The sequence below is a fragment of the Phaenicophaeus curvirostris genome, chromosome 17, assembly GCF_032191515.1.
Source record: "Phaenicophaeus curvirostris isolate KB17595 chromosome 17, BPBGC_Pcur_1.0, whole genome shotgun sequence".
Classification (NCBI taxonomy): domain Eukaryota; kingdom Metazoa; phylum Chordata; class Aves; order Cuculiformes; family Cuculidae; genus Phaenicophaeus; species Phaenicophaeus curvirostris.
Window position 1 is genome coordinate 5,915,504 of NC_091408.1, and position 22,207 is coordinate 5,937,710.

The 22,207-nt window shown below is 49.8% G+C and overlaps 1 protein-coding gene across 4 annotated transcripts in view; it reads left to right on the top strand.

Moving 5' to 3' along the window:
* The window catches only part of KSR2 (kinase suppressor of ras 2), an 85,219-nt gene that overhangs the window by 53,547 nt on the left and 9,465 nt on the right, over nt 1-22,207 (top strand). For all 4 annotated transcript variants that reach the window (XM_069870892.1, XM_069870893.1, XM_069870895.1 and 1 more), the window contains 2 exons: nt 13,984-14,080; nt 20,134-20,267. In XM_069870892.1, the coding sequence (XP_069726993.1) occupies nt 13,984-14,080; nt 20,134-20,267 (231 nt within the window). The remainder of the gene's footprint in view (nt 1-13,983; nt 14,081-20,133; nt 20,268-22,207) is intronic.

The window sequence follows — 22,207 nt, forward strand, 5'->3', positions numbered from 1 at the left end:
GAAAGCAGCACCTCTGGAGTCCCAGCTGGGGTGGCTCGAAGGGTGCTGGGGTAGGGACTTTGCTCCACTCCCCTTTTTGCTCAACAGCAAAGTATTTCAACCCAAATTTGTGCCTCCTCGTGCCATTGCTTGCTCCCTGCCCTGGTGGGTTCATGGATGGAATTGGCTCAGGAGCTGCATCCTCCGGAGACAGGGTGACCCTGGCTCTCCCCAGCTGGGGATTGGAAAAAATATGCGTTTGATTTTGGACTAAAACTCAGTCATTTGGGAATATTCATTTCAGACCTCCGTCTATTAGCTAGCTTCAAGTGAAAAGCTCTTTGAACAGTGTGCAAACACACGTATTGATTGATGCATCAGGTTCCCAGCCATGTGTTACTCCGGGCAGCATTGCTGCCTCTACCTAGAGGAAAACACTGCGTCTCCGTCCCGCTCTGTGATCCCTTTGCAGCCTCTGTTTGCTCAGCTTTTCAACCCTATTCAATAGGAAAACCTGGGCAATATATTATTCTTCTTTTTTTTTAGCTCCAAAATGTGTTCTATTCTAATATCTCTTTATATCAACCCATAAATGTGCCATATTTGACAGTTTGACAAAATAAATGTGTGTTGCTGCAGCTTGACGCATTAATATGAGGTCTGCTAAGCGAACTGCTTGCCTTGCTTACCTCCCCACCTGCGCTCGGTCCCTTTTTTAAGGTCAAAGTACAGCTTTATTGGATTGCCCTAAGTATAACTTGTGCTTGCAGTGTCTCTGAGTGTTGCCTGCTCTTTACCTATGACTGCTTTTATCCGTTTTCTTCGAAGGCTGAATCAACATCATGAGAGTTTTTCAATTGTAACTGGGAAGCTGTTTGGTTTTCTGCTGCTGGGATTTCTAGGGTGTGATCGATGTCCGGTGCTATTGGCCGTGAGGATGCAGAGAAACTGAGGGGGATGCTGGAAAGGGGCTCAGAGCTCAGCCTTAGGGAGTTTTGGGGAACTCCAGAACTGCATGTGTGCACATCCCTGAGCTCTGAGATCATCTTGGAATAGGCAGAGCTTTCTCTTTTGCCTCAGCACAGACTGGAGCTGCTGCTTGGGTATGATAGGGAATGAGTCTGGGAAGAGGACAATGTGGTATGAGCTGGACTGGGAATGGTTGAGGACACTAGGAATGGTCCAGGATGTGGTGCTGGGGGAGGAGGGAGGCTGGTGACCCCACAAAGGGGAGAGCATTGCTCTTCAAACGGGAGTTTTCTGAAGGGATTCAAGTTGTCCCACTGGATTTATGGGAATAACTTTAAGTGAAGCTTTACTTGGAGTGGGAGAAAGTCAGTCTTGGCTGTCTGGTGGGGCCAGTTATGTCTAAAAACCCAAGATGTCCTGATTTCCTTGCCTACTTCTCCCCACGTGCTTTCCCAAGGCTGGACTGGCTACGTGCAGAAGAGGCCCCTTTTCTTCTGGGTGCCCGGGGGTAGTTGCTCGAGGACATTTTTTTCCACCAAGTTAAAAAAGAGCAGTTTCTTGTTGCTGTTAAAGAAATCTCCATTATCCTGCTGGCATGCTGGAAGCAGCTGCCCATCCCTGGAAGGGGCTTCACCATTCAGTGACGCCCGGCACTGCCAGAGAGGGGTTATTTATAGATGGGTTTATTTTTGATTTTTCACATCCCTACATTTTCCTTCCTGCCTGCTTGTGTTATTCAAGGATCGCCTCATTAGCAGAAAGAAATCTCCCCCTCCAAACACCACAGCCCGTGGGCAAAAGCTGGGAGGGCTGTGAGTGCCTGGCAGCATTCCAGGGGAAACTGAGGCAGCAGCTTGCCAACGGTATTATGCTTTGGGTTAATGCTCTGATTTTCTATGTGTTAACCATCAGTCTGGCCAGATAATTTGGACCAGTATTGTTTAGTGTCTTCATCAGTGATATCGATAGTGGGATCAAGTGCATGCTCAACAAGTCTGCAGATGGCAGCAAGCTGAGTGGTGCGGTTGACGTGCCAGAGGGTCAGGATGCCATCCAGAGGGACCTGCACAAGCTTGAGAAGTGGGACAATGTGAATATCATGAGGTTCAACAATGACAGGGGTAAGGTCCTGCAGCTGGATGGGCACAATCCCAAGGACAATTAAAGACTGGGCAGAGAATGGATTGAGAGCAGCCCTGAGGATGGCTTGGGGTGCTGGTGGATCAGATGCTCAACGTGAGCCAGCAAATAGCGCTCACAGCCAGGAAGGCAAACCATGTCCTGGGCTGCATCCAAAGCAGAGGGACCGGCAGGGAGAGGGAGGGGATTGTGCCCCTCTGCTCTGCTCTGGTGAGACCTCACCTGGAGCTCTGTGCCCAGTTCCGGAGTCCTCACCACAGAAAGGACATGGAGCTAGTTGAGCAAGTCCAGAGGAGGCCATGGAGATGATCCAAGGGCTGGAGCACCTCCTGTACAAGGATAGGCTGAGAGAGTCAGGGTTGTTCAGCCTGGAGAAGAGAAAGTTGCGGGGAGACCTTAGAGCAGCTTCCAGTACTGAAAGGGGCTCCAGGAAAGATGGGGACAGTTTTTTGGTAGGGCCTGTTTGCAACAGGACAAGGGGAAACAGTTTTAAGCTAGAAGAGGGTCCATTCAGACTAGATACAAGGAAGAAAAGTTTTACAATGAGGCAGGTGACATATTGGCCCAGGTTGCCCAGAGTGGTGGTGGATGCTCCATCCCTGGAGGTGTTCAAGGTCAGGTTGGATGGGGCTCTGAATAGCCTGTTGTGGGTGAAGATGTCTCTGGTCACTACTGCGGGGCTGGACTAGGTGACCTTTAAAGGTCCCTTCCAACCCAGACCATTCTATGATTCTCTTAATGCTACCATCTGGGCTGGAAAGGAAGAAATTCGGTGTCTTTTGGCAATGAGAGGTAGTGATTCCAAAGAGCGCTTCCATCACAGCTGCTAATAGATTTTCTCTTGGGTAATGAGCAGTGGGGACAGTTAACATTCATCTTAATTAGTCTTGAGCAAGAGTGAATGTGAGCCTTGGTGCTTTGAGCGCTGCATAATGGATAGCACGAAATAGCATCAAAGTCCTAGGCCCAGTGGAAATGAAAGGACTGAAAAAAAGTCATTTGTGCTGCATACAAGGAAATGACAAGTTGTTTTTGCCAGCGTTGAATGAGACAAAGCCAGGCCTGGGTAAGCTCATGTCAACTCCTTGGGGCTTCTGGTCCCGGCCCCCATCAGTGGCAGCATGGGAGGGGGAGGCAAAGCCTCAACCACACAGGAGAACCTTTAAAGGACAAAGTCTAACAGTTTCCTAAAGCTATTAAAATGGCTCGAGCCACCCACGAAGGCAATGGATTGCAGAAACGACTAGTTTTTAGGATTCTGGGTGTTCCTTCTGAGGGGAATAAAAGGAAAGTGGGATTTTATTGATCCTTACTAAGGCTCCTTCATCTCATTGAGTCTGAAATGGAAGTGGGGGGATCAGCATGCAGGGTGCAGCTTTCTGGGAGCGACCAACAGCTGTTGTTGGATGGGGACGTTGTTTTCAAGAAGGGATTGAGGTTAGCAGGTCTGAAAAACCGGAGAGAGGAGGCTTGAGCTGGAGTTTGCCCGTGCTTTGAGGTCCTGCTGACTTGTGGGGGGGATTTGGTGCAGCTTTGCTAAGAAGATTACTTAGTGAAAAGCTCAAACGTGGTGCTAGAAGCCCATGCAAAGACCATGGGCTTTGCACCATGAGATGCTTCTGATCAGGTTTTGCTCCCTCTTTTGTCATGGTGTGAGGACAGAGTGACTCCAGATCTACAGGGTGCAACTGGAAGCTAATTTGATGGCTGCACCCCAGGCCGCGTGGCCATGATTTATGGTCCTGCCATGATGCATTGGGAAGATGAAGGAGAATGCTGAAGAACATTAGGAATTAAGCTTGACCACGGCAGGACTACATAAAGAGAATTAATTTGTCAAAGGTGCCTTTCAGCAAAGGAACTTGGAGTATTTCTGCTGGAGGGGGTGTATCTCCCAAAGCCCTCCCTGGAGCTGGTGATGAGGAGCTGAGTGCAAGGATGAACATAAAGTCAAGCCCTTTTCTCATGTGAGATAGCAAAGATGAAAACAGAATTTGCTCTTTATTCCTGTGTGGCAAAGCAAATAGGATGTAATGACAGAGAACACATTACTTGCCATGAATTAACTGAGAAGGTGTGAGAGTGAGAGATGGGAAGAATACTGGAGATGCTACGGCAGCATCTTACATGATAAACTTCTCGCACCACATGTGCTGAATGTTGGAGGTTATTTGTTGGAGTTCCACCCGCCGTGGGCAGGGACACCTCCCGCTGGATCAGGGGCTCCAAGCCCCATCCAACCTGGCCTTGAACACCTCCAGGGATGGGGCAGCCACCATTTCTCTGGGCAACCTGGGCCAGGGCCTCCCCACCCTCACAGCAAAACATTTCTTCTTAAGATCGCATCTCAATCTCCCCTCTTTCAGCTAAAAACTGTCCTCCTTTGTCCTGTCCCTGCACTCTCTGACATTTACAGTGTCCTGGCTCAGCTGCAAAGGATTTGGGGCTTGTAGATCTTAATGTTTAGGGAGCTGGGGGCTGAGTAGATATGTAAGGGGATTTGAAGGATGGGAGTAAATGGGGAAGGGCATAAGCCATCACTTTTAAAACAGATTGGGGCTGCTTAATATTTCCCCTGTGGATGCTCCATGAGGCCAGGATGGGCTGCACAAGCCTGTGTGTGCTGCTTGCAGCCAGTCCATTGTTATCTCCAGGGAGCAATATTGGCCATTTGGTCTTTAATGAACAGCAAATTAGCTTTTTTTCTCCTCACTACAACCCAGCCATTTCAAAATACATCCTATCAGCCTTCTTTCCTGCCTCAGAAAGTTAAGCAGGAGCTCTAATTCCTGCTCAACAGGAGGGAAACTGAGGCACGGAGCTGCCACATTGGTTTCCTTCATGCTGGGCTGGAAGAAGCCATGAGGTCCTGCCTCACCTCACCCTCCCCATGTTTGGGCCCCCACTTTGGGAGCCAAGGCATCACCTCCTACCCTGCCTTTTGGTTGTTTTCCTTGCTCTTACTTTCTGCTGCGTTTCCCGTCTCCTAACAGTTGGATTAATGGAGCTCGTACATCATATAATAAATAGGTATTGACTTCATGCCACAGGCTGGATCAGAATTGATTGACCCGTGAGAATACACTCCTTCACAATCAATAAGAGGCCATCAGCCTGGATAAATCTTGATAACGACTGACAACAGGAAAGTCGATAGGTGTATTAATATATACGTTAAGTGAGTATATATCTTCTGCCTGGAGACAAAGTTGCTTTTGGCAGCTTGCAGAGTGGGATGGGTTGGGGAGATGACTGGAAGATCCCAAGCAAAGAGGATGGTAAGGATGGTGGAAAGGCAGCAGCTTGATGCTCTGTGAGAGTGTTTGTTGAAATAAGAGCTGTCTGGTTTGGTGCTGGCTGAGCTTCTCTTCCCTACTGTAGCATCAAATCCCCGCCAGCGGCTGTTCGTTAGCACCGACTTAATGTGCTACTCTGGCTGAGGATGCTCGTGGGGAAAGTTCTCCTTTGTATTTGAAAAGTGTTTTGAAATGCCATAATATTTCTATTTTGGTTGTGACTTCTTGGGGAAAGTACTTAACACAGTGGGACTCAGTGCTGAGGCGCTTCTCTAGAGAGGAAGGGATTTAAGTGGGTGTTTGAGGGAAAGCCTGTGATTAAGTGCCCTGCTGGGAGATGGTCCCGCCGACTCTTTCTGCTCCTGCCAGCTCTTCCCCTCGCTATTGAGTGACATCTCAGCACAATCCTTTATTTTTTTCTGAGCATCCTCAATGCTAGGGATCCTCTTTGGAGCTCTGCATTCAGTTTTAGAGTCCTCAACAGCTCCGTGTCCTTCCTGTGCTGGAGTGAGCCCAGAGGAGACGATGGAGATGGTTTGAGGGCTGAAGTACTTCTTGTACAAGGACAGGCTGAGAGCATTGGGGTTGTTCAGCCTGGAGAAGAAAAGGCTGTGGGGAGACCTTAGAGCAGCTTCCAGCTCTGAAAGGGGCTGCAGAAAAGCTGGGCAGGGGCTCTTGACCATGGGGTGCAAGGGCAGGGTGAGGGGGAATGGTTTTCAGCTGAAAGAGGGGAGATTGAGATGAGATCTTAGGCAGGAAAGTTTTGCTGTGAGGGTGGGGAGGCCCTGGCCCAGGTTGCCCAGAGCAGTGGTGGCTGCCCCATCCCTGGAGGTGTTCAAGGCCAGGTTGGATGGGGCTTGGAGCAACCAGATTGAGTGCGAGGTGTCCCTGCCCATGGCAGGGGTGGAACTGGATGGGCTTTGAGGTCCCCTCCAACTCAAACCATCCTATGATTCTGTGATTTTGGGGGCTGAGGAGAGCTTTTTCTGGAGCAGTGTGTGAGTCCTGTGCTGACATCCTCCTGCCTTGCCAAAGAGGAGGCTGCCTAGTGAAACATCACTCCTGTGATAGCATTTTAAATCTTTTATTAATAATTATTATTACTCTTCCGAAGTGGAATTGGGTTCTAGTGAAGAAGACGTCTCGATCAAAAGATTTACTTCTTCCCTCTCTTCAAAAAGAGGATTTTTTTTTTCCTCCCTGAAGTTCAAAATAGTGGGAGGATCGCAGCACAGAGAATATATTAGCCTCCTTCAAAAGCAACGAGAGGTCAAAGCTCCTTCGCACATCCCCGTACACCCAGCCAGCTCTCTCGGAGCCGATTACCAGCACAACCCTTTCAAAAGGCAGCAAGTGCCACCCGAAGCAGCAAGTATTTTCGGATGACTTGTTTGCAAGGAGGGCTTTAGATAAGCTGCTGAAGCCTGTGGCTGCTTTGCATTCACCTGTCTCTTAGCTCTTTTCCCTGCAGCTGCAGAAGGTCTCGTCTCCTCTGACACTATCTCCTTCAAATAAAAATGCATAGAGTTTGCTTTCTCTAAATAACTTGTTTTTCGCCAAAGCTGCAATGGAGTTGGAGCTATATTTTGAGGAGGCTGATCCCCCCTCATCTTCCACCACTACCTCCTCCTCCTCCAGCCCTTGCGGTCTGGCTGCGCTGGCTGTAGTTATCTCACATGCCAGCTGCTGGGAGGAAAATTTTGCTGCCTAAGGTAATATCCATCAAAGGATGGCACTTCCAGCGGGGAGATAGCGAGTGCGGGATGAGGGGAGCATCATCTCTTCAGGGTTTTTCTGTTTCCCTGTTCTCATTTTGCTCTGCTGAGGCTCCTTTCTGCGAAGCGGGAGCTGGATCGCTGTGAGCTCTGGGCTGGGAATCTGGGCTTTATTTGTGGTTAAAAACATTGCTCGGGGCAGGTAATGAATTCCCTGCCTCCCCAGTAGGGTTGCTTTAGGAATCCTTTGTAAGGGTGCAATTCAGAGGTGGAGTTTGCCAGGAAAAGTATTGTCACCCCTGTGCGATGCACCTGGAGGCTCTGACAGATGCTGATACTCAGCATCAGGTCTGCAGGCTTGTGGTCCTGCACTGCGCTGCCATGAAGCTTTTGGCTGCTGCTTTCTTCCCTGCTCATGGTCCAGTGAGGATGGGTTCTGTTTCTTGGTGCCTGGGGGAGGAAGGAATCCATATGTTGCTTCTGTTGAAAGCGATGGAAGTGGAGGGGAAGGTGTTTTGCTGCTTGCTAGTGAGTACAGTGAAGGGGAGGCAAATTAAGGGAAAGTTTTAGTCCTGGGCTTGAAACATTTCACATTCCATGCTAAATCTTGGGGTGCTGGGTATGTGTGGCTCAGGGAAGAGCTGTTTTCATTCATCATACAGGGGACAGGACAAGAGGGAATAGCCTCAAGCTCCGCCAGGAGAGGTTTAGGCTGAACATTAGGAAAAAATTTTTCTCGGAAAGGGTCATTGGGCAGTGGCAGAGGCTGCCCAGGGAGGGGGTTGAGTCACCTTCCCTGGAGGGGTTTAAGGGACGGGTGGACGAGGCACTGAGGGACATGGTTTAGTGATTGATGGGAATAGTTGGACTGGATGCTCCAGTGGGTCTTTTCCAACCTGGTGATTCTATGATTCTATCTCAAGGCTTTGGTGCTGGTCAATCCCACCAAAAACAGTCCTGAGCATTCCTCTGTGAGGCTGGGGGAACCTGGGGTCCTGATAGCACTCAATGCTGCTGGCACCCCAGCATGGATAGCTGGCTCAGGAGCCTGCCAAGCTTTTTTTTATCCTCCCCTACCCCTAGCTTTTCATTAGAAGCAAAAAGAATATGTGTGTATTTGTGCACGCGTGTGTGTATGACACATGCCAGCTTTCTCCATAGACTGAGACCAAACAAACTCATTGCAGCTCAGGCATGACCCTGATTATCCCAGCTGGCTGATCCCACTGTCCTTGGGGTGTTTAAATGCAGAAGGCTTGGGGAGCTCGAGCTGGATGATGCTTTGCTCAGTCCAGCGTAGCAGGGAGAGTGTGCGTCAAGGGTGCGAGGTTTCTTATTGATTTTTGAGGAAAACAAAGCCTAGGGATAAAAAGATTAACCCAAACCTCTCCTTTTGCTGCTCTTCCAGCCTTGTTTAATTTTCCATTGTGTGAAACACATTTGTAGCTCTCTCGTTTCAAAAGTACAATTGCCAGAGATGAGTAAAAGGGAAAACCAAGGCAATGTATAGGAACAGCTTGAAGACTTCCCGAATCACTCTAGCACGTGCAGGCGTGTGCGATACTCTTTTCTCCCCCTCCCTGCTGTGGCTGGTCGTGCTTAAAAGAAATCAAATAAGTCCCAGCTCAACAGCTCTGGTTGCTGTGTCTTTCTTAATATTCCCCAAAGATCTCTTCTTTTCTGTGAAATACTAAAAATCAGTTAACTGATGGGGAAAGTGGGAGCATCCGAGCCGTCCCTCCTTTGCTCTGTCTTTCCTCAAGCACAGATGTAACCTGCTAGCAGCTGTATTTTTATATTAAAGTAGTTATTATTAATTCCCACTCTCTCTTTCTGTGTCTCCCCTGAGTGTTTAGTGCTGGCTATCACCATGGTATCTGAGCTGGTTCCCCATAAATCAATATACTAGGCAAGTAATGAGCTTCCTAGGGTCTGGCATTTATCACTTTGGGGTGCTCAAATGATCCTATTTAATTTAATGGGCATTTATGTGGATGGTTGGGCAGAGGGAAGAAAAGCACAAAGCACTAGTAAGTAATGGCATCGCAACATGCGTGTAACCGCTGTTCCATCAGCTTTGAATTTATTCCTGCTCCTGAGCATGGGCCAGGTTCAGCTCTTCCACCCTTTAGAGATGATGGCCATCAATGTTGAGGTGATGGCCATCAATATTGCAAGGGGGGGAGGGAGAACCCCAAGAGATGGGGAATGGATGAGGCTTCTTTTTTTCCCCTTGAAATGGCAAAAAAATCAAGAGGCAGAGCTCCAGCTCTTCCTTGCTCAATTGTTCCTCTGCAAGTCACTTTGGCTTTGCTCCCATTGCTGATGTCTTCAGCCCACACTGGTGAAATGCAGAGTGTTTATAAAGCAATTTGGGATTTGGCTTGCTTGGCTGAACACTTCACAAACTCATTTTGAATAGAAAGTTGCATCTGCAGCAGGATGGGGCCATGGGACTGGGACTTTTGAAGGGGCTGGTGGGGGAAAGGCTGGGAGCTGAGGTTATACTGTGGGTTGGGGTGAACTCCTGGATGCTGGCAACCCTAGAATGGACTTCTGCATCTCCCTGATCTGCCCATCTGTGCTGCCATAGAATCATAGGATGGTTTGGGTTGGAAGGGACCTCAAAGCCCATCCAGTTCCATCCCTGCCATGGACAGGATCACCTCGCACTCAATCTGGTTGCTCCAAGCCCCATCCAACCTGGCCTTGAACACCTCCAGGGATGGGGCAGCCACCACTGCTCTGGGCAACCTGGGCCAGGCCCTCCCCACCCTCACAGCAAAACTTTCCTGCCTAAGATCTTGTCTCGGTCTCCCCTCTTTCAGCTTCAAACCATTTCCCCTCACCCTATCCCTGCCCTCCCTGATCAAGAGCCCCTCCCCAGCTTTCCTGGAGCCACTTTCAGCACTGGAAGCTGCTCTAAGGTCTCCCCTCAGCCTTCTCTTCTCCAGGCTGAACAACCCCAACTCTCTCAGCCTGTCCTCGTACAGGAGGTGCTCCAGCCCTTGGATCATCTTCATGTCCCAGTCCCAGCTGCCCTTCAGCTTTGGCTGGTGTTTGGCACCACAGGGTCCCGGGGCACGTGTCACCAACCTCCTTGCTCTGCCACCAGGTGCGATGGATGGGTTTAGGTGAAGACAAATATTTGTGTATGAATATGTACTTCAATGGTGAATAAGCTGGGATCTGCCTGAAGACGCAAATCATCTGCCTTTGTTTCTGATGTCAAGCGTAGGTGGTCTCTGGCCTTGTGATCCATAGCATCGCTCGCTTGCAGCCGGCTGGGTACCTCTGCGCCGCGGTTCAGCATAGACCTCTTGAAGTGGAAAGGCAGAAGATGATGTGCGTGCCCTGGGAGCTGTGCTTTGTGCCTGCCGCTCCTGCCCAAATGGGAGCGATTGACGGCAGACGAGGAACACGAAGCAACAAAATTGTTGAGCTCTGCCATGAAAAGGTTGTGCAGGTGGTGGTTGAATGGGCTCAGGTGCTGCATAATAGGTATCAACCGGGCTTTATCTCTGCATTGGCAGCTTCTTACCCAGCAAGAAAACTCCAACAAATACTGGTGCGGTGTTTGCTAGTTGAATTTGTTCAGAGGAGTTACTCATCGAGGGGAGGAGAGAGGCACCTGGGTGCCTTGATGGCTCTGGGGAGGACTGACAACCAGTGCTGGCATGTCCCCTCCCCAGTGTACGTCGCCGTGCACTGGTACCACCACCCTGGGGCTGAATGGTGTGTGTTCTCCTTGTGCCGGGGCTCACGCCGGGTGCATCTGCTGCCTCCTTTATTGTGGCCCCTCTGTAAATGAAGTGGGGAAGTGGGAATCTCATCAGGAAAGGGCTGCAGGCTCTGCTCCTGGGGTTATCTCTGCAGTTCAGACAGGCAGGAATTGAAGGGTTTTTCTCTAAACAAGCCTTTACAGGAAACCAGCTGATCTTAACTCACTTTAGGGCTGAAATTGAACCCCCTCCCAGCACTGTTCATTGTATTTACAATGTTGTTTCATGACTAATGCAGACCATAAGCATCTTTCTGGAAAGCTTTTCTCTAGGGGAAAACAAGTGTTTGCTGGGTAGTGAGGAGGGCTGAGGGAAATCCTTCATGCTCAGGCAGGTCATGGGAGGTGGCAGAGAGCCTGTTGCATCATGGAGCTTATAGCCTTACAGGTTTATTTAGCAAATTAGTGAAAACTTCATACTGCAAAGGTGGCCTGTCATTATCCCAAGCACAAACACAGGCTGGCCAGAGAGTGGATTTGGAGCAGCCTTGAGGAGAAGGACTTGGGGTGCTGGGGGATGAAAAGCTCTAAATAAGCCAGCAATGTGTGCTCACAGCCCAGAAACCAACTGTCGTGGGCTGAATCCAAAGCTGTGGGACCAGCAGGGCGAGGGAGGGGATTCTGCCCCTCTGCTCTGATCTGGTGAGACCTCACCTGGAGCCCTGTGTCCAGTTTTGGAGCACAGGAAGGACATGGAGCTGTTAGAGTGAGTCCAGAGGCCATAGAGATAATCAGAGGGCTGAAGCACCTCCCATACAATGAGTGTAGGGATTGTTCAGCCTGGAGAAGAGAAGGCTGTGGGGAGACCTTAGAGCAGCTTCCAGTACTGAAAGGGGGGGCGGCAGGAAAGCTGGGGAGGGGCTCTTCATCAGGGAGTGTGGGGATAGGATGAGGGGAATGGTTTAAACCAATGCTATGATTATTTTGTACCCTTTAATTCCACCTGCAGAAACCCAAGGGTTGTGTTTATCACTTCTTTCCAAGTAGCAGTTTGAGTGCCTGGTTCCTAATCTTCAGATGAATTCCTATTTCTCAATGACTGCAGCCAAACTGTTGCAGAAGATAGGAGGTGGCTGGTTTAGTTAGAGGAAGATGGTGTTTGTAACTGCAGGTGTCTCCTGGTTGCAGTCCAGCTGCTGTGCCCAGGGATGTGCTGAGACACCTGAGCAAGGACAAGCATTGCCAAGAAGGCAGCAGAATGGGTATGAAGATGACCTAAACTCCCTGACGTGGCTTCCTTGCATCCAGCGAGGCTATTTCCAACCAAGTGCTCTGAAGGATGCTGTTGTCTTTACAAAACCCAGGAGATATGGGATCAGTCCTGTTCTGGCCTGACGTGAAAATTGTGATCTCTGCCCACGGCAGGACATGAAGCTTTTGGCTTAGGAGCAAGAGAATCCTTTGTATCCATGAGCTACTGAAGAAGCACACGAGGTTTATTCCCAATAAGTGCTATCCCAATCCCAATTAATTTAATCCCCTAAAGAGCTGCAGAAAACTCAGCTTCCCCTGCTTTCTGCATCACGTTTTAATCACTCACAGGGACCTTATTTGCATCCGCTGCCTTGGCCATGGGATGTGTGGTAGAGATGGGGGAACCAGGACAGCCCTGCAGTTTGGGGGGATCACTGTTGCTGTTTTCAGTGTCCCCAGGGAAAATGTGGCACAGCTTCCTGGGAGTTTTGCCTCTGAGCCAGCCTTGGGGTAAGAAATAAAAGCATGGCTTTTCCTGTGATGTTGCATTCCTGGTTTCTTGGGATTTGCAAAGTGGGAGAAGTCACTGTGGGGGGCCTGTCAGCTCTCTGCTGAGAGAGCAGAGAGGGCTGTGCTGAGCATCACCGCTCATCTTCCTCCTCATCTGGAGTGCAGGCATAGGATAAGAGGTAATGGTTTTATGCTGAAAGAGGGGAGATTGAGGTGACATCTTATGCAGAAATGTTTTCCTATGATGGTGGGGAGGACCTGGCCCAGGTTGGATGGGGCTTGGAGCAACCTGATCCAGTGGGAGATGTCGCTCCCCACAGCAGTAGGTTGGAACTGGGTGGGTTTAAGATCCCTTCCAACCCAAACCATTCTCTATGTTGAGTGTCTGAACTCTCTCCTCTCCCCTCTGAGCAACATGGTACCCAGGCAAACCCAGGGCTGCTTGGTGTGATGCTCCTCATCCCTTATAACGAAGCACTGCTTGGGCTGCTTATTTCCATCCATAAAGGGCAAACCTTGTTATCTCCCAAGGGACTAATCCAGACTGGTCTGTGCTGGCATCCCTAGGGCTAGGGGAGAGGAGCGAGGATGGAGCAGTGGGAGAGCAGAGGAATTAAAGCCTGTAACTTTGTATTTGTTAACTAGAACAGGATCAAATTAATGTCTGTGGTTATAGTAGCCTCTTTAACGAGATGTATGTTGGGCATTTTATTTGCTGGGCACAGGTATCCAGTCTCATCTTTCTAAAGTTGCCTGTAATGAGCGTGGGTGGATATAGAAAAGCAAAAAGGCCCCTTTTTGTGGGCGGGAGTCGAGGCAGCATCCACCCACGTACTCCATTATGATATTCAAATGTCAATATATTTTTAATTGGTTTATATCTCCCCCTCCCCCTCCAGCTGCCTTTAGTAATTAAGGCTCTGTAAATAGATTTTACTGTAATTGGTACGAGAAGGAAAATTGGAGGACATTGTACAGTGCATTGGGGTTTTTTTTTTTGTTTTTCCTTCCCTGTCTTTCCTCTTTTGACTCATATTACATCTGTGAGCATTGTATCCTCTGAGGGAAGAGGCAGGGAGCTGTGGCCAAAAAGTCTGAAGCAAGAGGACCAGGTGGTTTGCTCGTGGCTGGGATGAGGGGAAGAGCTGGGACCCAGCCTGGGTCACCCCTCTGGGGGCTCAGCTCCACAGGGGTGGCACCATGCACTCCCTCCCAGTGCTAAACTGGGGAGAGCCCCCAGTTTCCTTGCTGTATCTTCCATCTGCCTTGAGATGTAGCCAAAACCTTTGTGGTTATTTATAGTTCCCCGCCACAGCCACTGTCTTTATGATTTGGGGATGTTTCTTGGCGCGGGTTTCTAAACTGTGGTTTTATCTTCTCCCTTTTCCTGTTCTTTCAGCCTGTGTAAAGGACGGACTCTCTACTCAGTGGTGAGAGATGCCAAAATCGTCCTGGATGTCAACAAGACGAGGCAGATAGCGCAAGAAATTGTGAAGGTATGGCATGATGTGAAGGCAGCTCAGCACCAACCGGGGTCTGGATCCAGCCAAGAACCCAGATGAGCTGCTCCAGGTAGCAGGAGAGAAGAAGCCAAGGAGGATAGGTGGGACAGCACCTCTTGGCTTTAAAATCCAGATCTTTTAGACCTCCTTCACCCACTTTGAGCTGAACCGGGGTGGCACAAAGGCTTCCTATAAGCTCCCCATGCAGCAGTGAGGCTGGGGTTCATTGTGGCCGCAGCTCCTGTTCCCCTTTTTGGAAGTGCGGGTGTTTAAGACCAGACTTGCTGCTGTGAGCAAGTTCTAGTTGGACATCCCTCTCCTCTAATCTGCAGTTGGTCTGAATTTTCTATGCTTCTGTAGCAAAAGCATTGCTGCAGTCACAGTGCCCAGAGGGGTAATTGCCACGATGCTCATGGCAGGATGCTGTGCATGCCAGGAGGCAGAGCACACGTACATTTTTCAGAGCTAAAAATGCTTTTCCTTTCGCAGCGATGACTCAAAGTGCATCTTTGATACTTCAGACGTGACCGTATAAATAGATGCTGGGAGGATCCGCACGTGGCAGGGTCAAGTGGTTGGGAAGTTGGATTCTGAGACATCAAAGCTTCCCCAGTGTTTGCCCAAGAGGTGCTGAGCCGTCTGCCAGAGCAGGGCTCTACTGTGATTCCAAACATACTTGGCGCGAGTCCAGAGGATGCCATAAAGATGATCTGAGGGCTGAAGCACCTCCTGTATGAGGACAGGCTGAGAGAGCTGGGGTTGTTCAGCCTGGAGAAGAGAAGGCTGAGGGGAGAGCTTAGAGCAGCTTCCAGCACTGAAAGGGGCTCCAGGAAAGCTGGGGAGGGGCTCTTGATCAGGGATTGCAGGGACAAGACATGGGGGAATGGTTTTGAGCTGAAAGAGGGGAGATTGAGATGAGATCTTACGGGGAAACATTCCTCTGTGAGGGTAGGGAGACCCTGGCCCAGGTTGCCCAGAGCAGTGGAGGCTGCCCCATCCCTGGAGGGGTTCAAGGCCAGGTTGGATGGGGCTTGGAGCCCCTAATCCAGTGGGAGGTGTCCCTGCCTGTGGCAGGGGGGGAACTGGATGGGCTTTGAGGTCCCTTCCAAACCAAACTTTTCTATGATTCTATGAAATATAGTACCAGGCGATACCAGAAGCATTTGGCCCATGTCCTACCATGGGAGCTGTGACACTGACCCTGTGCCCTGCTCAAGATCAAGCCAACATCTCTGGCCTACAGCATGACTAAATCCTCTGGGGCTGAGCTCAGATTTAACATAATTCTTTGAAAAAAAAAATAAAAAGAAAAAAGAAGGTTTTCTGGTAGATCTTAAACCCCCTTAAATATTCAAATCCATGTTTTAAACTTGAATATTTTCTGCCATATATCCTGCATGGTGCTGTTCCCCTGCCTGTGCTTGTGCTGTCTCTTATTGGATTGCCTGGTTTGCCTTTATTTACACCCAGATTTAGCAAAGCGCATGCTGTTTTTAAAGTCAATTCCTTCAATTCCCCCCAAGTCTCTGTGCTCTGGGCAGGAGCTGACAGATGAGAATAGGCTTAATCGCTTTGCTGAGCTGGCATTGCAAGGGGTGTCTTGAAGCATCCTGAATTTGGGGTGTCTGAGACAGCCAACGGCCTCTCAGCTTCATTGCTATTTTTGATCCGTATTTTCCATTTTTTAAAGATGGATTTTTTTCCTCTGAGCAAATGTCTGAGGCATCACATAGGTTTGCTTCATGTTTTTCCCCTGACTGCCACTGCATTTGTGCTCAGGGTTCTTGCCTCCTGGATGTTCACAGTGGGAGGTAATGGCTCAGTTCAGCCCCTTTCTCTGTGTGGGTTGTGTTGCTTCATGCTGATTGGGGTTTTGAGACTATGCTAAGAGGCTGCTGTCTTCTGCAGCTGCCTGTGCTTTAGGAACAGGTTGGAAGCCTCAAATTCTTTGTGATGTTATGAGGCATCACCAGCACAGGGGAAGGAAGCATCACTGCATCTGAGATAATGCCCCTGGCTCAGGGCAATCCCAAGCATAAACCCAGGCTGGGCAGAGAATGGATTGGGATCAGCCTTGAGGAGAAGGACTAGGGGTGCTGGGGGGTGAAAAGCTCCAAACAAGCCAGCCATGTGCGCTCACAGCCCAGAAAGCCAACTGTGTTGTGGGCTGCATCCAAAGCAGAGGGACCAGCAGGGAGAGGGAGGGGATTCTACCCCTCTGGTGAGACCCCACCTGGAGCCCTGTATCCAGTTCTGGAGTCCTCAGCACAGGACGGACATGGAGCTGTTGGAGCGAGTCCAGAGGAGGCCACGGAGATGATCTGAGGGCTGAAGCATCTCCTGTATGAGGACAGGCTGAGAGAGTTGGGGTTGTTCAGCCTGGAGAAGAGAAGGCTGCAGGGAAACCCTAGAGCAGCTTCCAGTGCTGAAAGGGGCTCCAGGAAAGCTGGGGAGGGGCTCTTGATCAGGGAGGGCAGGGATAGGGTGAGGGGAAATGGTTTGAAGCTGAAAGAGGGGAGACCGAGACAAGATCTTAGGCAGGAAAGTTTTGCTGTGAGGGTGGGGAGGGCCTGGCCCAGGTTGCCCAGAGCAGTGGTGGCTGCCCCATCCCTGGAGGTGTTCAAGGCCAGGTTGGATGGGGCTTGGAGCAACGTGATCCAGTGGGAGGTGTCCTAAATTCCTGTAGGAATTAGCAAAGGTCCAAAGGTAAAACTGTGCGGCATGAGTACTAAACCCTGTCTCTCCATGCACACAGGAGGGATTTTAAGACAGTGGTTCCAGCTTTCAGGAGAGGTCCACCAGGCCACCTTGGTACTGTGTCCTGGACACAAAGTCATTGCTGCTGTGTACCAGGAGGAGCAGTTTCCCTGGCTTCCCCCTCTCTGTGTCAGCCATCAGCAAATGTTAAGGATGTTTTGTGGACTTGGAGGTGGTTGGAAAAGGAAAACTTGGACGTCTTGTTTTGGTTGCATTTGGGGCAGCATTGTAGAATCATAGACTGGTTTGATTTGGAAGGGACCTTAAAGGTCATCTAATTTCGTCCCCCACCCCGCCATGGGCAGGAATACGTCCTTCTACATCAGGCTGCTCAAGGCCCCATCCATCATCCTCCAGAGGAGCTGGAGACAGGAGCATGATGGAGGCTTTGGCTTTGCTAACTGGTCACAGCAGTTGTTTGACTTTATCCCTTGAGTCCCTGTATGCGACAGTAGATCCGTTAAGCTTATTGGATTAGCAAGTGCAAGGGCTCTCGTTTACCACGATCCTCCGGAGGAAAAAGTTAATTTATTGAAGAAGCGAAGCCGGCAGAGGGAGCTGGCTTGTCACGCACGCTGGGCAGCCGAGAAAATTAAGGCATTACTGGGCTGAGAGTGTTTTCTCACACATCATCCCGGGGGCGAAGGCAGCAGAGCTGGAATTTGCAATGGGATCTGTGCGATACCCTGCGGAGCGAGGGGAGGGATTTGGGTTTGCTGAGAGCTCCTTGATAAATACTTTCAGCGTAGGCTTCGCTGCATTTGATGATTGCATGGGAGATGCGTACCCATCCGTACTAGGTGAGCATGGGTGCAAAGTCCTTGCTGCCTGCTCTGAGTTCCCCTCAATCCTGCCTGATGGGAAGGGGCTGCAGAGCATCCCTATGGTGCTGGGTCTTATCCTGTCCTATGGATGCTTGGAGCCCTGCACTGCACCTTGCAGGAGGAACGGGCTCACGACATTGAAATGCTGTTCCTCGCACAGCCCTGGAGCTTTGTGAAGGAGACAGTGACATTTTAAAGCAGATTTTTAAACCTCATCATTATTTCATGTGCCGAGACCCAGAGACCCCTAATTAATCCTGATGCCTGGAATGGTCCTGGCATTCAGCTGCAGTTGTAGCATCTCAGGGCCACTCATGGCCTCTAATTCTTTCCTTCCTCCAGTATCCCTTAGCAGAGGCTCTTTGGGCTGTGACCACTGTAGTCTGCAGGTAAATGCCTGTGACTTGCTGGGTTGGGTGATTGCTGTCCCCAAAACCACATTGACCTTACCTGCCCCCAGGCTTTCCCACTGTCCCAGGAGCAGAGCCCTGCGGGTCTTTGCTGTTGCTGAGTCTTTGGTACCTTCAGGGTTTTTCCCATGTTGTGGGCATCTGCATTTGAGGATTTTTCAGGTTGCTTTCCCAATTTTTCCAGATTGTTTCTGAATTTGGATTGTGTCTCCCAGCTCCACATTGACTGTAAACATAAAAATACATTCTCGTTCAACTGCCTGCGTGGTTAATGATGATATGTGAAAAGACCACACCTAGGGTGAACCCCCATGGAAAGGCAGTTAATAAATCCTCTCATGTCAGTGATAGACAATTGATATTTAATCATAGAATTATAGAATGTTTTGGGTTGGAAGCAACCTTAAAGCGCATCCAGGTCCACCCCTCTGCCATGGGCAGGGACACCTCCCACTGGATCAGGTTGCTCCAAGCCCCATCCAGCCTGGCCTTGAACACCTCCAGGGATGGGGCAGCCACGACTCCTCTGGGCAACCTGGGACAGGATCTTCCCACCTTCACAGGGAAAAATTTCTGCCTAAGATCTCATCTCAACCTCCCCTCTTTCAGCTTCAAACCATTCCCCTTTGTCCTATCCCTGCCCTCCCTGATCAAGAGCCCCTCCCCAGCTTTCCTGGAGCCCCTTTCAGTGCTGGAAGCTGCTCTAAGGTTTCCTTGGAGCCTTCTCTTCTCCAGGCTGAACAACCCCAACTCTCAGCCTGTCCTCATACAGGAGGTGCTTCAGCCCTCAGATCATCTCCATGGCCTCCTCTTGACTCACTCCAACAGCTCCATGTCTTTCCTGCACTGCTCTTAAGCAACACATTTATTATGGTTGGACTCAATGATCCCGTGGGTCTTTTCCAACCTGGTGATTCTATGATTTCTGTCTTGTTTGGCATTTATTCTTTGTAGCTTCCTCTAGACCAACTTCCCGTGGTCTGCTTATGAGGATGAAAAGTGAGGCAGCATCGAAAGCCCCGCTGAAGTGAGGATAAATGGCTTTTCTCACCCTCCCCCTTCCCAGAGCTGCTTATCCCATTGAGCTTAAGGTCTGCCCCATGGAGCTGTCAGCAGTCGGCTTAATTTGCCAATGCTAAACAAGCCCAGTGCAGGCGAGTTTGGATTTCCCACCCATGGCCTTTTTTTTTGCATCATTAGCAATAATTTTAATTAACCACCAAATAGTTTTTCCTAGAGGAAAAGAATTAAGGCAGGACTCCTGCGAGGAGCTTGTTTCCAGGCTAATGGTGTCAGTGTGCACGTAGGAAGCGCTAATGGCTCAGTCAGGGTATGCAGTAGCGCTGATGGAGAGTTCTGACTTATTATCCCTCTGCTCCCAGCCCCGAAAGAAAATGAAGGCGAAAAACACCATCATCATCAATTTCTCAGCAGAGGATTTCAGGGAAGTGACTGCCAGTTTGGTTTGCCGCTAATTTTTCTTGCATAAGCAATTAATCAGGAAGATGAGTGGGCGCTGTCACAGCCAAGAGCAGGACACGCACACCACGGTGCCATCACCTTCTGTGAGCACCACTCGATACTTGTCCCAAGCCAGGGACCACCCCAGACACCTCTTTCTGCAGTGACATTCAGGGCTGGGCTCAGCCGTATCTTGCTTGTGTGGCTGTGGCACTGCGGCACCAGGGTGCTCGCAGCAGGGCTCTCCTCATCGTAGCAATCACGGAGCTGCCCCTGCTCTGGAATTTTGGCCTTGACTTGTGCTGGAGAGGTTTAGATTGGATATTAGGAAAAATTCCTTCACTGACAGAGTGATAAAGCCCTGGTAGAAGCTGCCCAGGGCAGTGGGGGAGTCTTCATCCCTGGAGGGGTTCAAAAAATGTGTAGATGTGGCACTCTGGGACATGATTTAGCGGGCACGGTGGTGTTGGGCTGATAGTTGGACTTTATGATCTTAGTAGTCTTTTCCAACCTTAGTGATTCCATGATTATCCTGTCTGTTGGTACAGTTGTGTTTTTTTAATTTTGGGGTATTTTCCTCTCTCCTCCATCCTAGGGAATGGGCTACCTGCATGCCAAGGGGATCCTTCACAAGGACCTCAAGTCAAAAAACGTTTTCTATGACAACGGGAAGGTGGTGATCACAGACTTCGGCCTCTTCAGCATCTCGGGAGTTCTCCAGGCGGGCAGGTAGGACATGGCGTGGTGGAAATACTGGTGTTCCTCCCCATGCCCTAGAGCTCCCCTTTGAGCTGGATACACGGGCAGAGAGCCCAAAACCTTCCTCTGCAAGTACCTTTCTGGATCTGCAGCCTCAGCTGATGTGAGGATAAGGTGCCTTTGAGTGTCCTGGGGATTTCACCTTCTCACTTCTGGGGATCTTCCTTTTGAGGAGGCTTGTTTTGGGGAAAGAGCAGAAACCCCTGTGCCCCACTTGTGGTGCTCCCTTGAAATGCAGCTCCACGCTCAATGCAGTGTTGGGTTTGCAGTGAAAGCCACAGAGGGACAGCAAGAGCAGGGCTGGGATGGGTTTGGGCTCATCAACATGCAAACAAACCACTCTGCTCCTCGGGTGCAGAAGTTGCAGCTTGTTTTGATTTGATTTTGTTTCACAGATTTTTTAAACCTAGTGTTTAAAAGCAGAGTTGGTCGTGATTGGTAGGAAGGAGCATGATGCTGCCTGTGAGTTTCCAGCAGCTGGGTTCAGAGAGGCAGGACCTGGCCCTGGCAGGGTCTCTTGGACCCAACTTCTTCTCCCAGGATGCATCATTTCCATGCTAAACCACCCTGCAGCCATCTAGAAGATGCTCCTTGGGCTCCAAGGTCAGCAAAGCCAGCTCATTCCTTACCCTTTCCCCAACACCTTTAGAAATCCCCTGAGATTTACTTCATCTCCTACCTCTTGGCTGCTGAGTGGTGCAGCCAGAGCAACAGCTCGGGTTGAGCGTTGCCATCCTCATGGTTGTCCCCTGGCTGCTGTGGTGACCTTTTGGGTGCTGTAGACATCTGGCTGTTGTTTCTGCGCTGAGCCAAGGCATGGAGCAAAACGCAGAGAAAACGAGAGCCAAGCTGAGGACGCTTACAGTGCTGTGACATTTTTTGCTCTCTTTGGGTTTGGAATCAAGCCCATTTGGTAAATGTTCCTTATTAAATGTGGTTTTTTCCCAGCACTTTGGGATGTTTGCAAGCTGTAGGCATGGCAGGGCAAAGACTTTCAGCAGCTGTGGAAAGGAAGAAAAGCAAAGCTGGGGGTGGGGGTGGGGGAAGGAAACAGAAGAGGGGAAAATAAGAACAAAGATTGTATTTTTATTTTTTGCTACAACTGAAAAAAGAGCTTTACTGACTTTTCCCAGTGTGAGCAAGCTTTGTCACTAAACCCTTTGTGTTAAAAGCAGCACAGACCAAACGCGGTGTTATCGGTGCTGGCAGTTCGGGTGCGTTTCCTCTGGCGTCGCAAGACCCACCTTCTGGTCTTTTTGGTCTCCATCACCCCACATGATGGGGTTTCTCACTGGAGAGATTGTCGTGGCCAATCAACACTTGACGGCGAAGATGCTCAGGAGATAAAATTCACCTTGGCAACTATATACTTTTTCCTAGTTTCCAGGTGATGAGATCAAAGGATTAGAGGAAAAGGCAATGCTGCCTCTCTCCATCCCACGTCTCTCGTCAGGCAGCCAGCCTTTCCATACCACTTGTATAAATATCATCTGGTTTTAGCACAAACTTAGCCAAAAGTTTAGGAAGCCCAAGAAATCCAGCAATGCTGCTGCTTTCCCTGCAGTGAAGTGGGTTTTGGCTCTAGTTTAGCAGCTGGGCTTTGGGATTAGGTCCTGCCTGCTTGAGGCTGAAGCTCATTCCAGCGGTGGCAGAAGGAATTTTGCCAGTGGCATTTGCTGTGAAGGTCAGAGATGTTTTGGAGATAAAATGAGAGATGAGATGCTGAGGAAGTGGGGTTTCCAGTGCGACAGACTGACGTGTTGCCATCTCTACTCAAGACTAGGGTCTTGAGTTACTTGGGGGTGGTGCCCAGCACATTGCTCAGAAGAGGAAGGATGGTCAGAAACACAAAGCTGGAAAGAAATGAGCAATGTTGTGCTAGAAAAATGGAGAAAATGGGGAAATTTCTG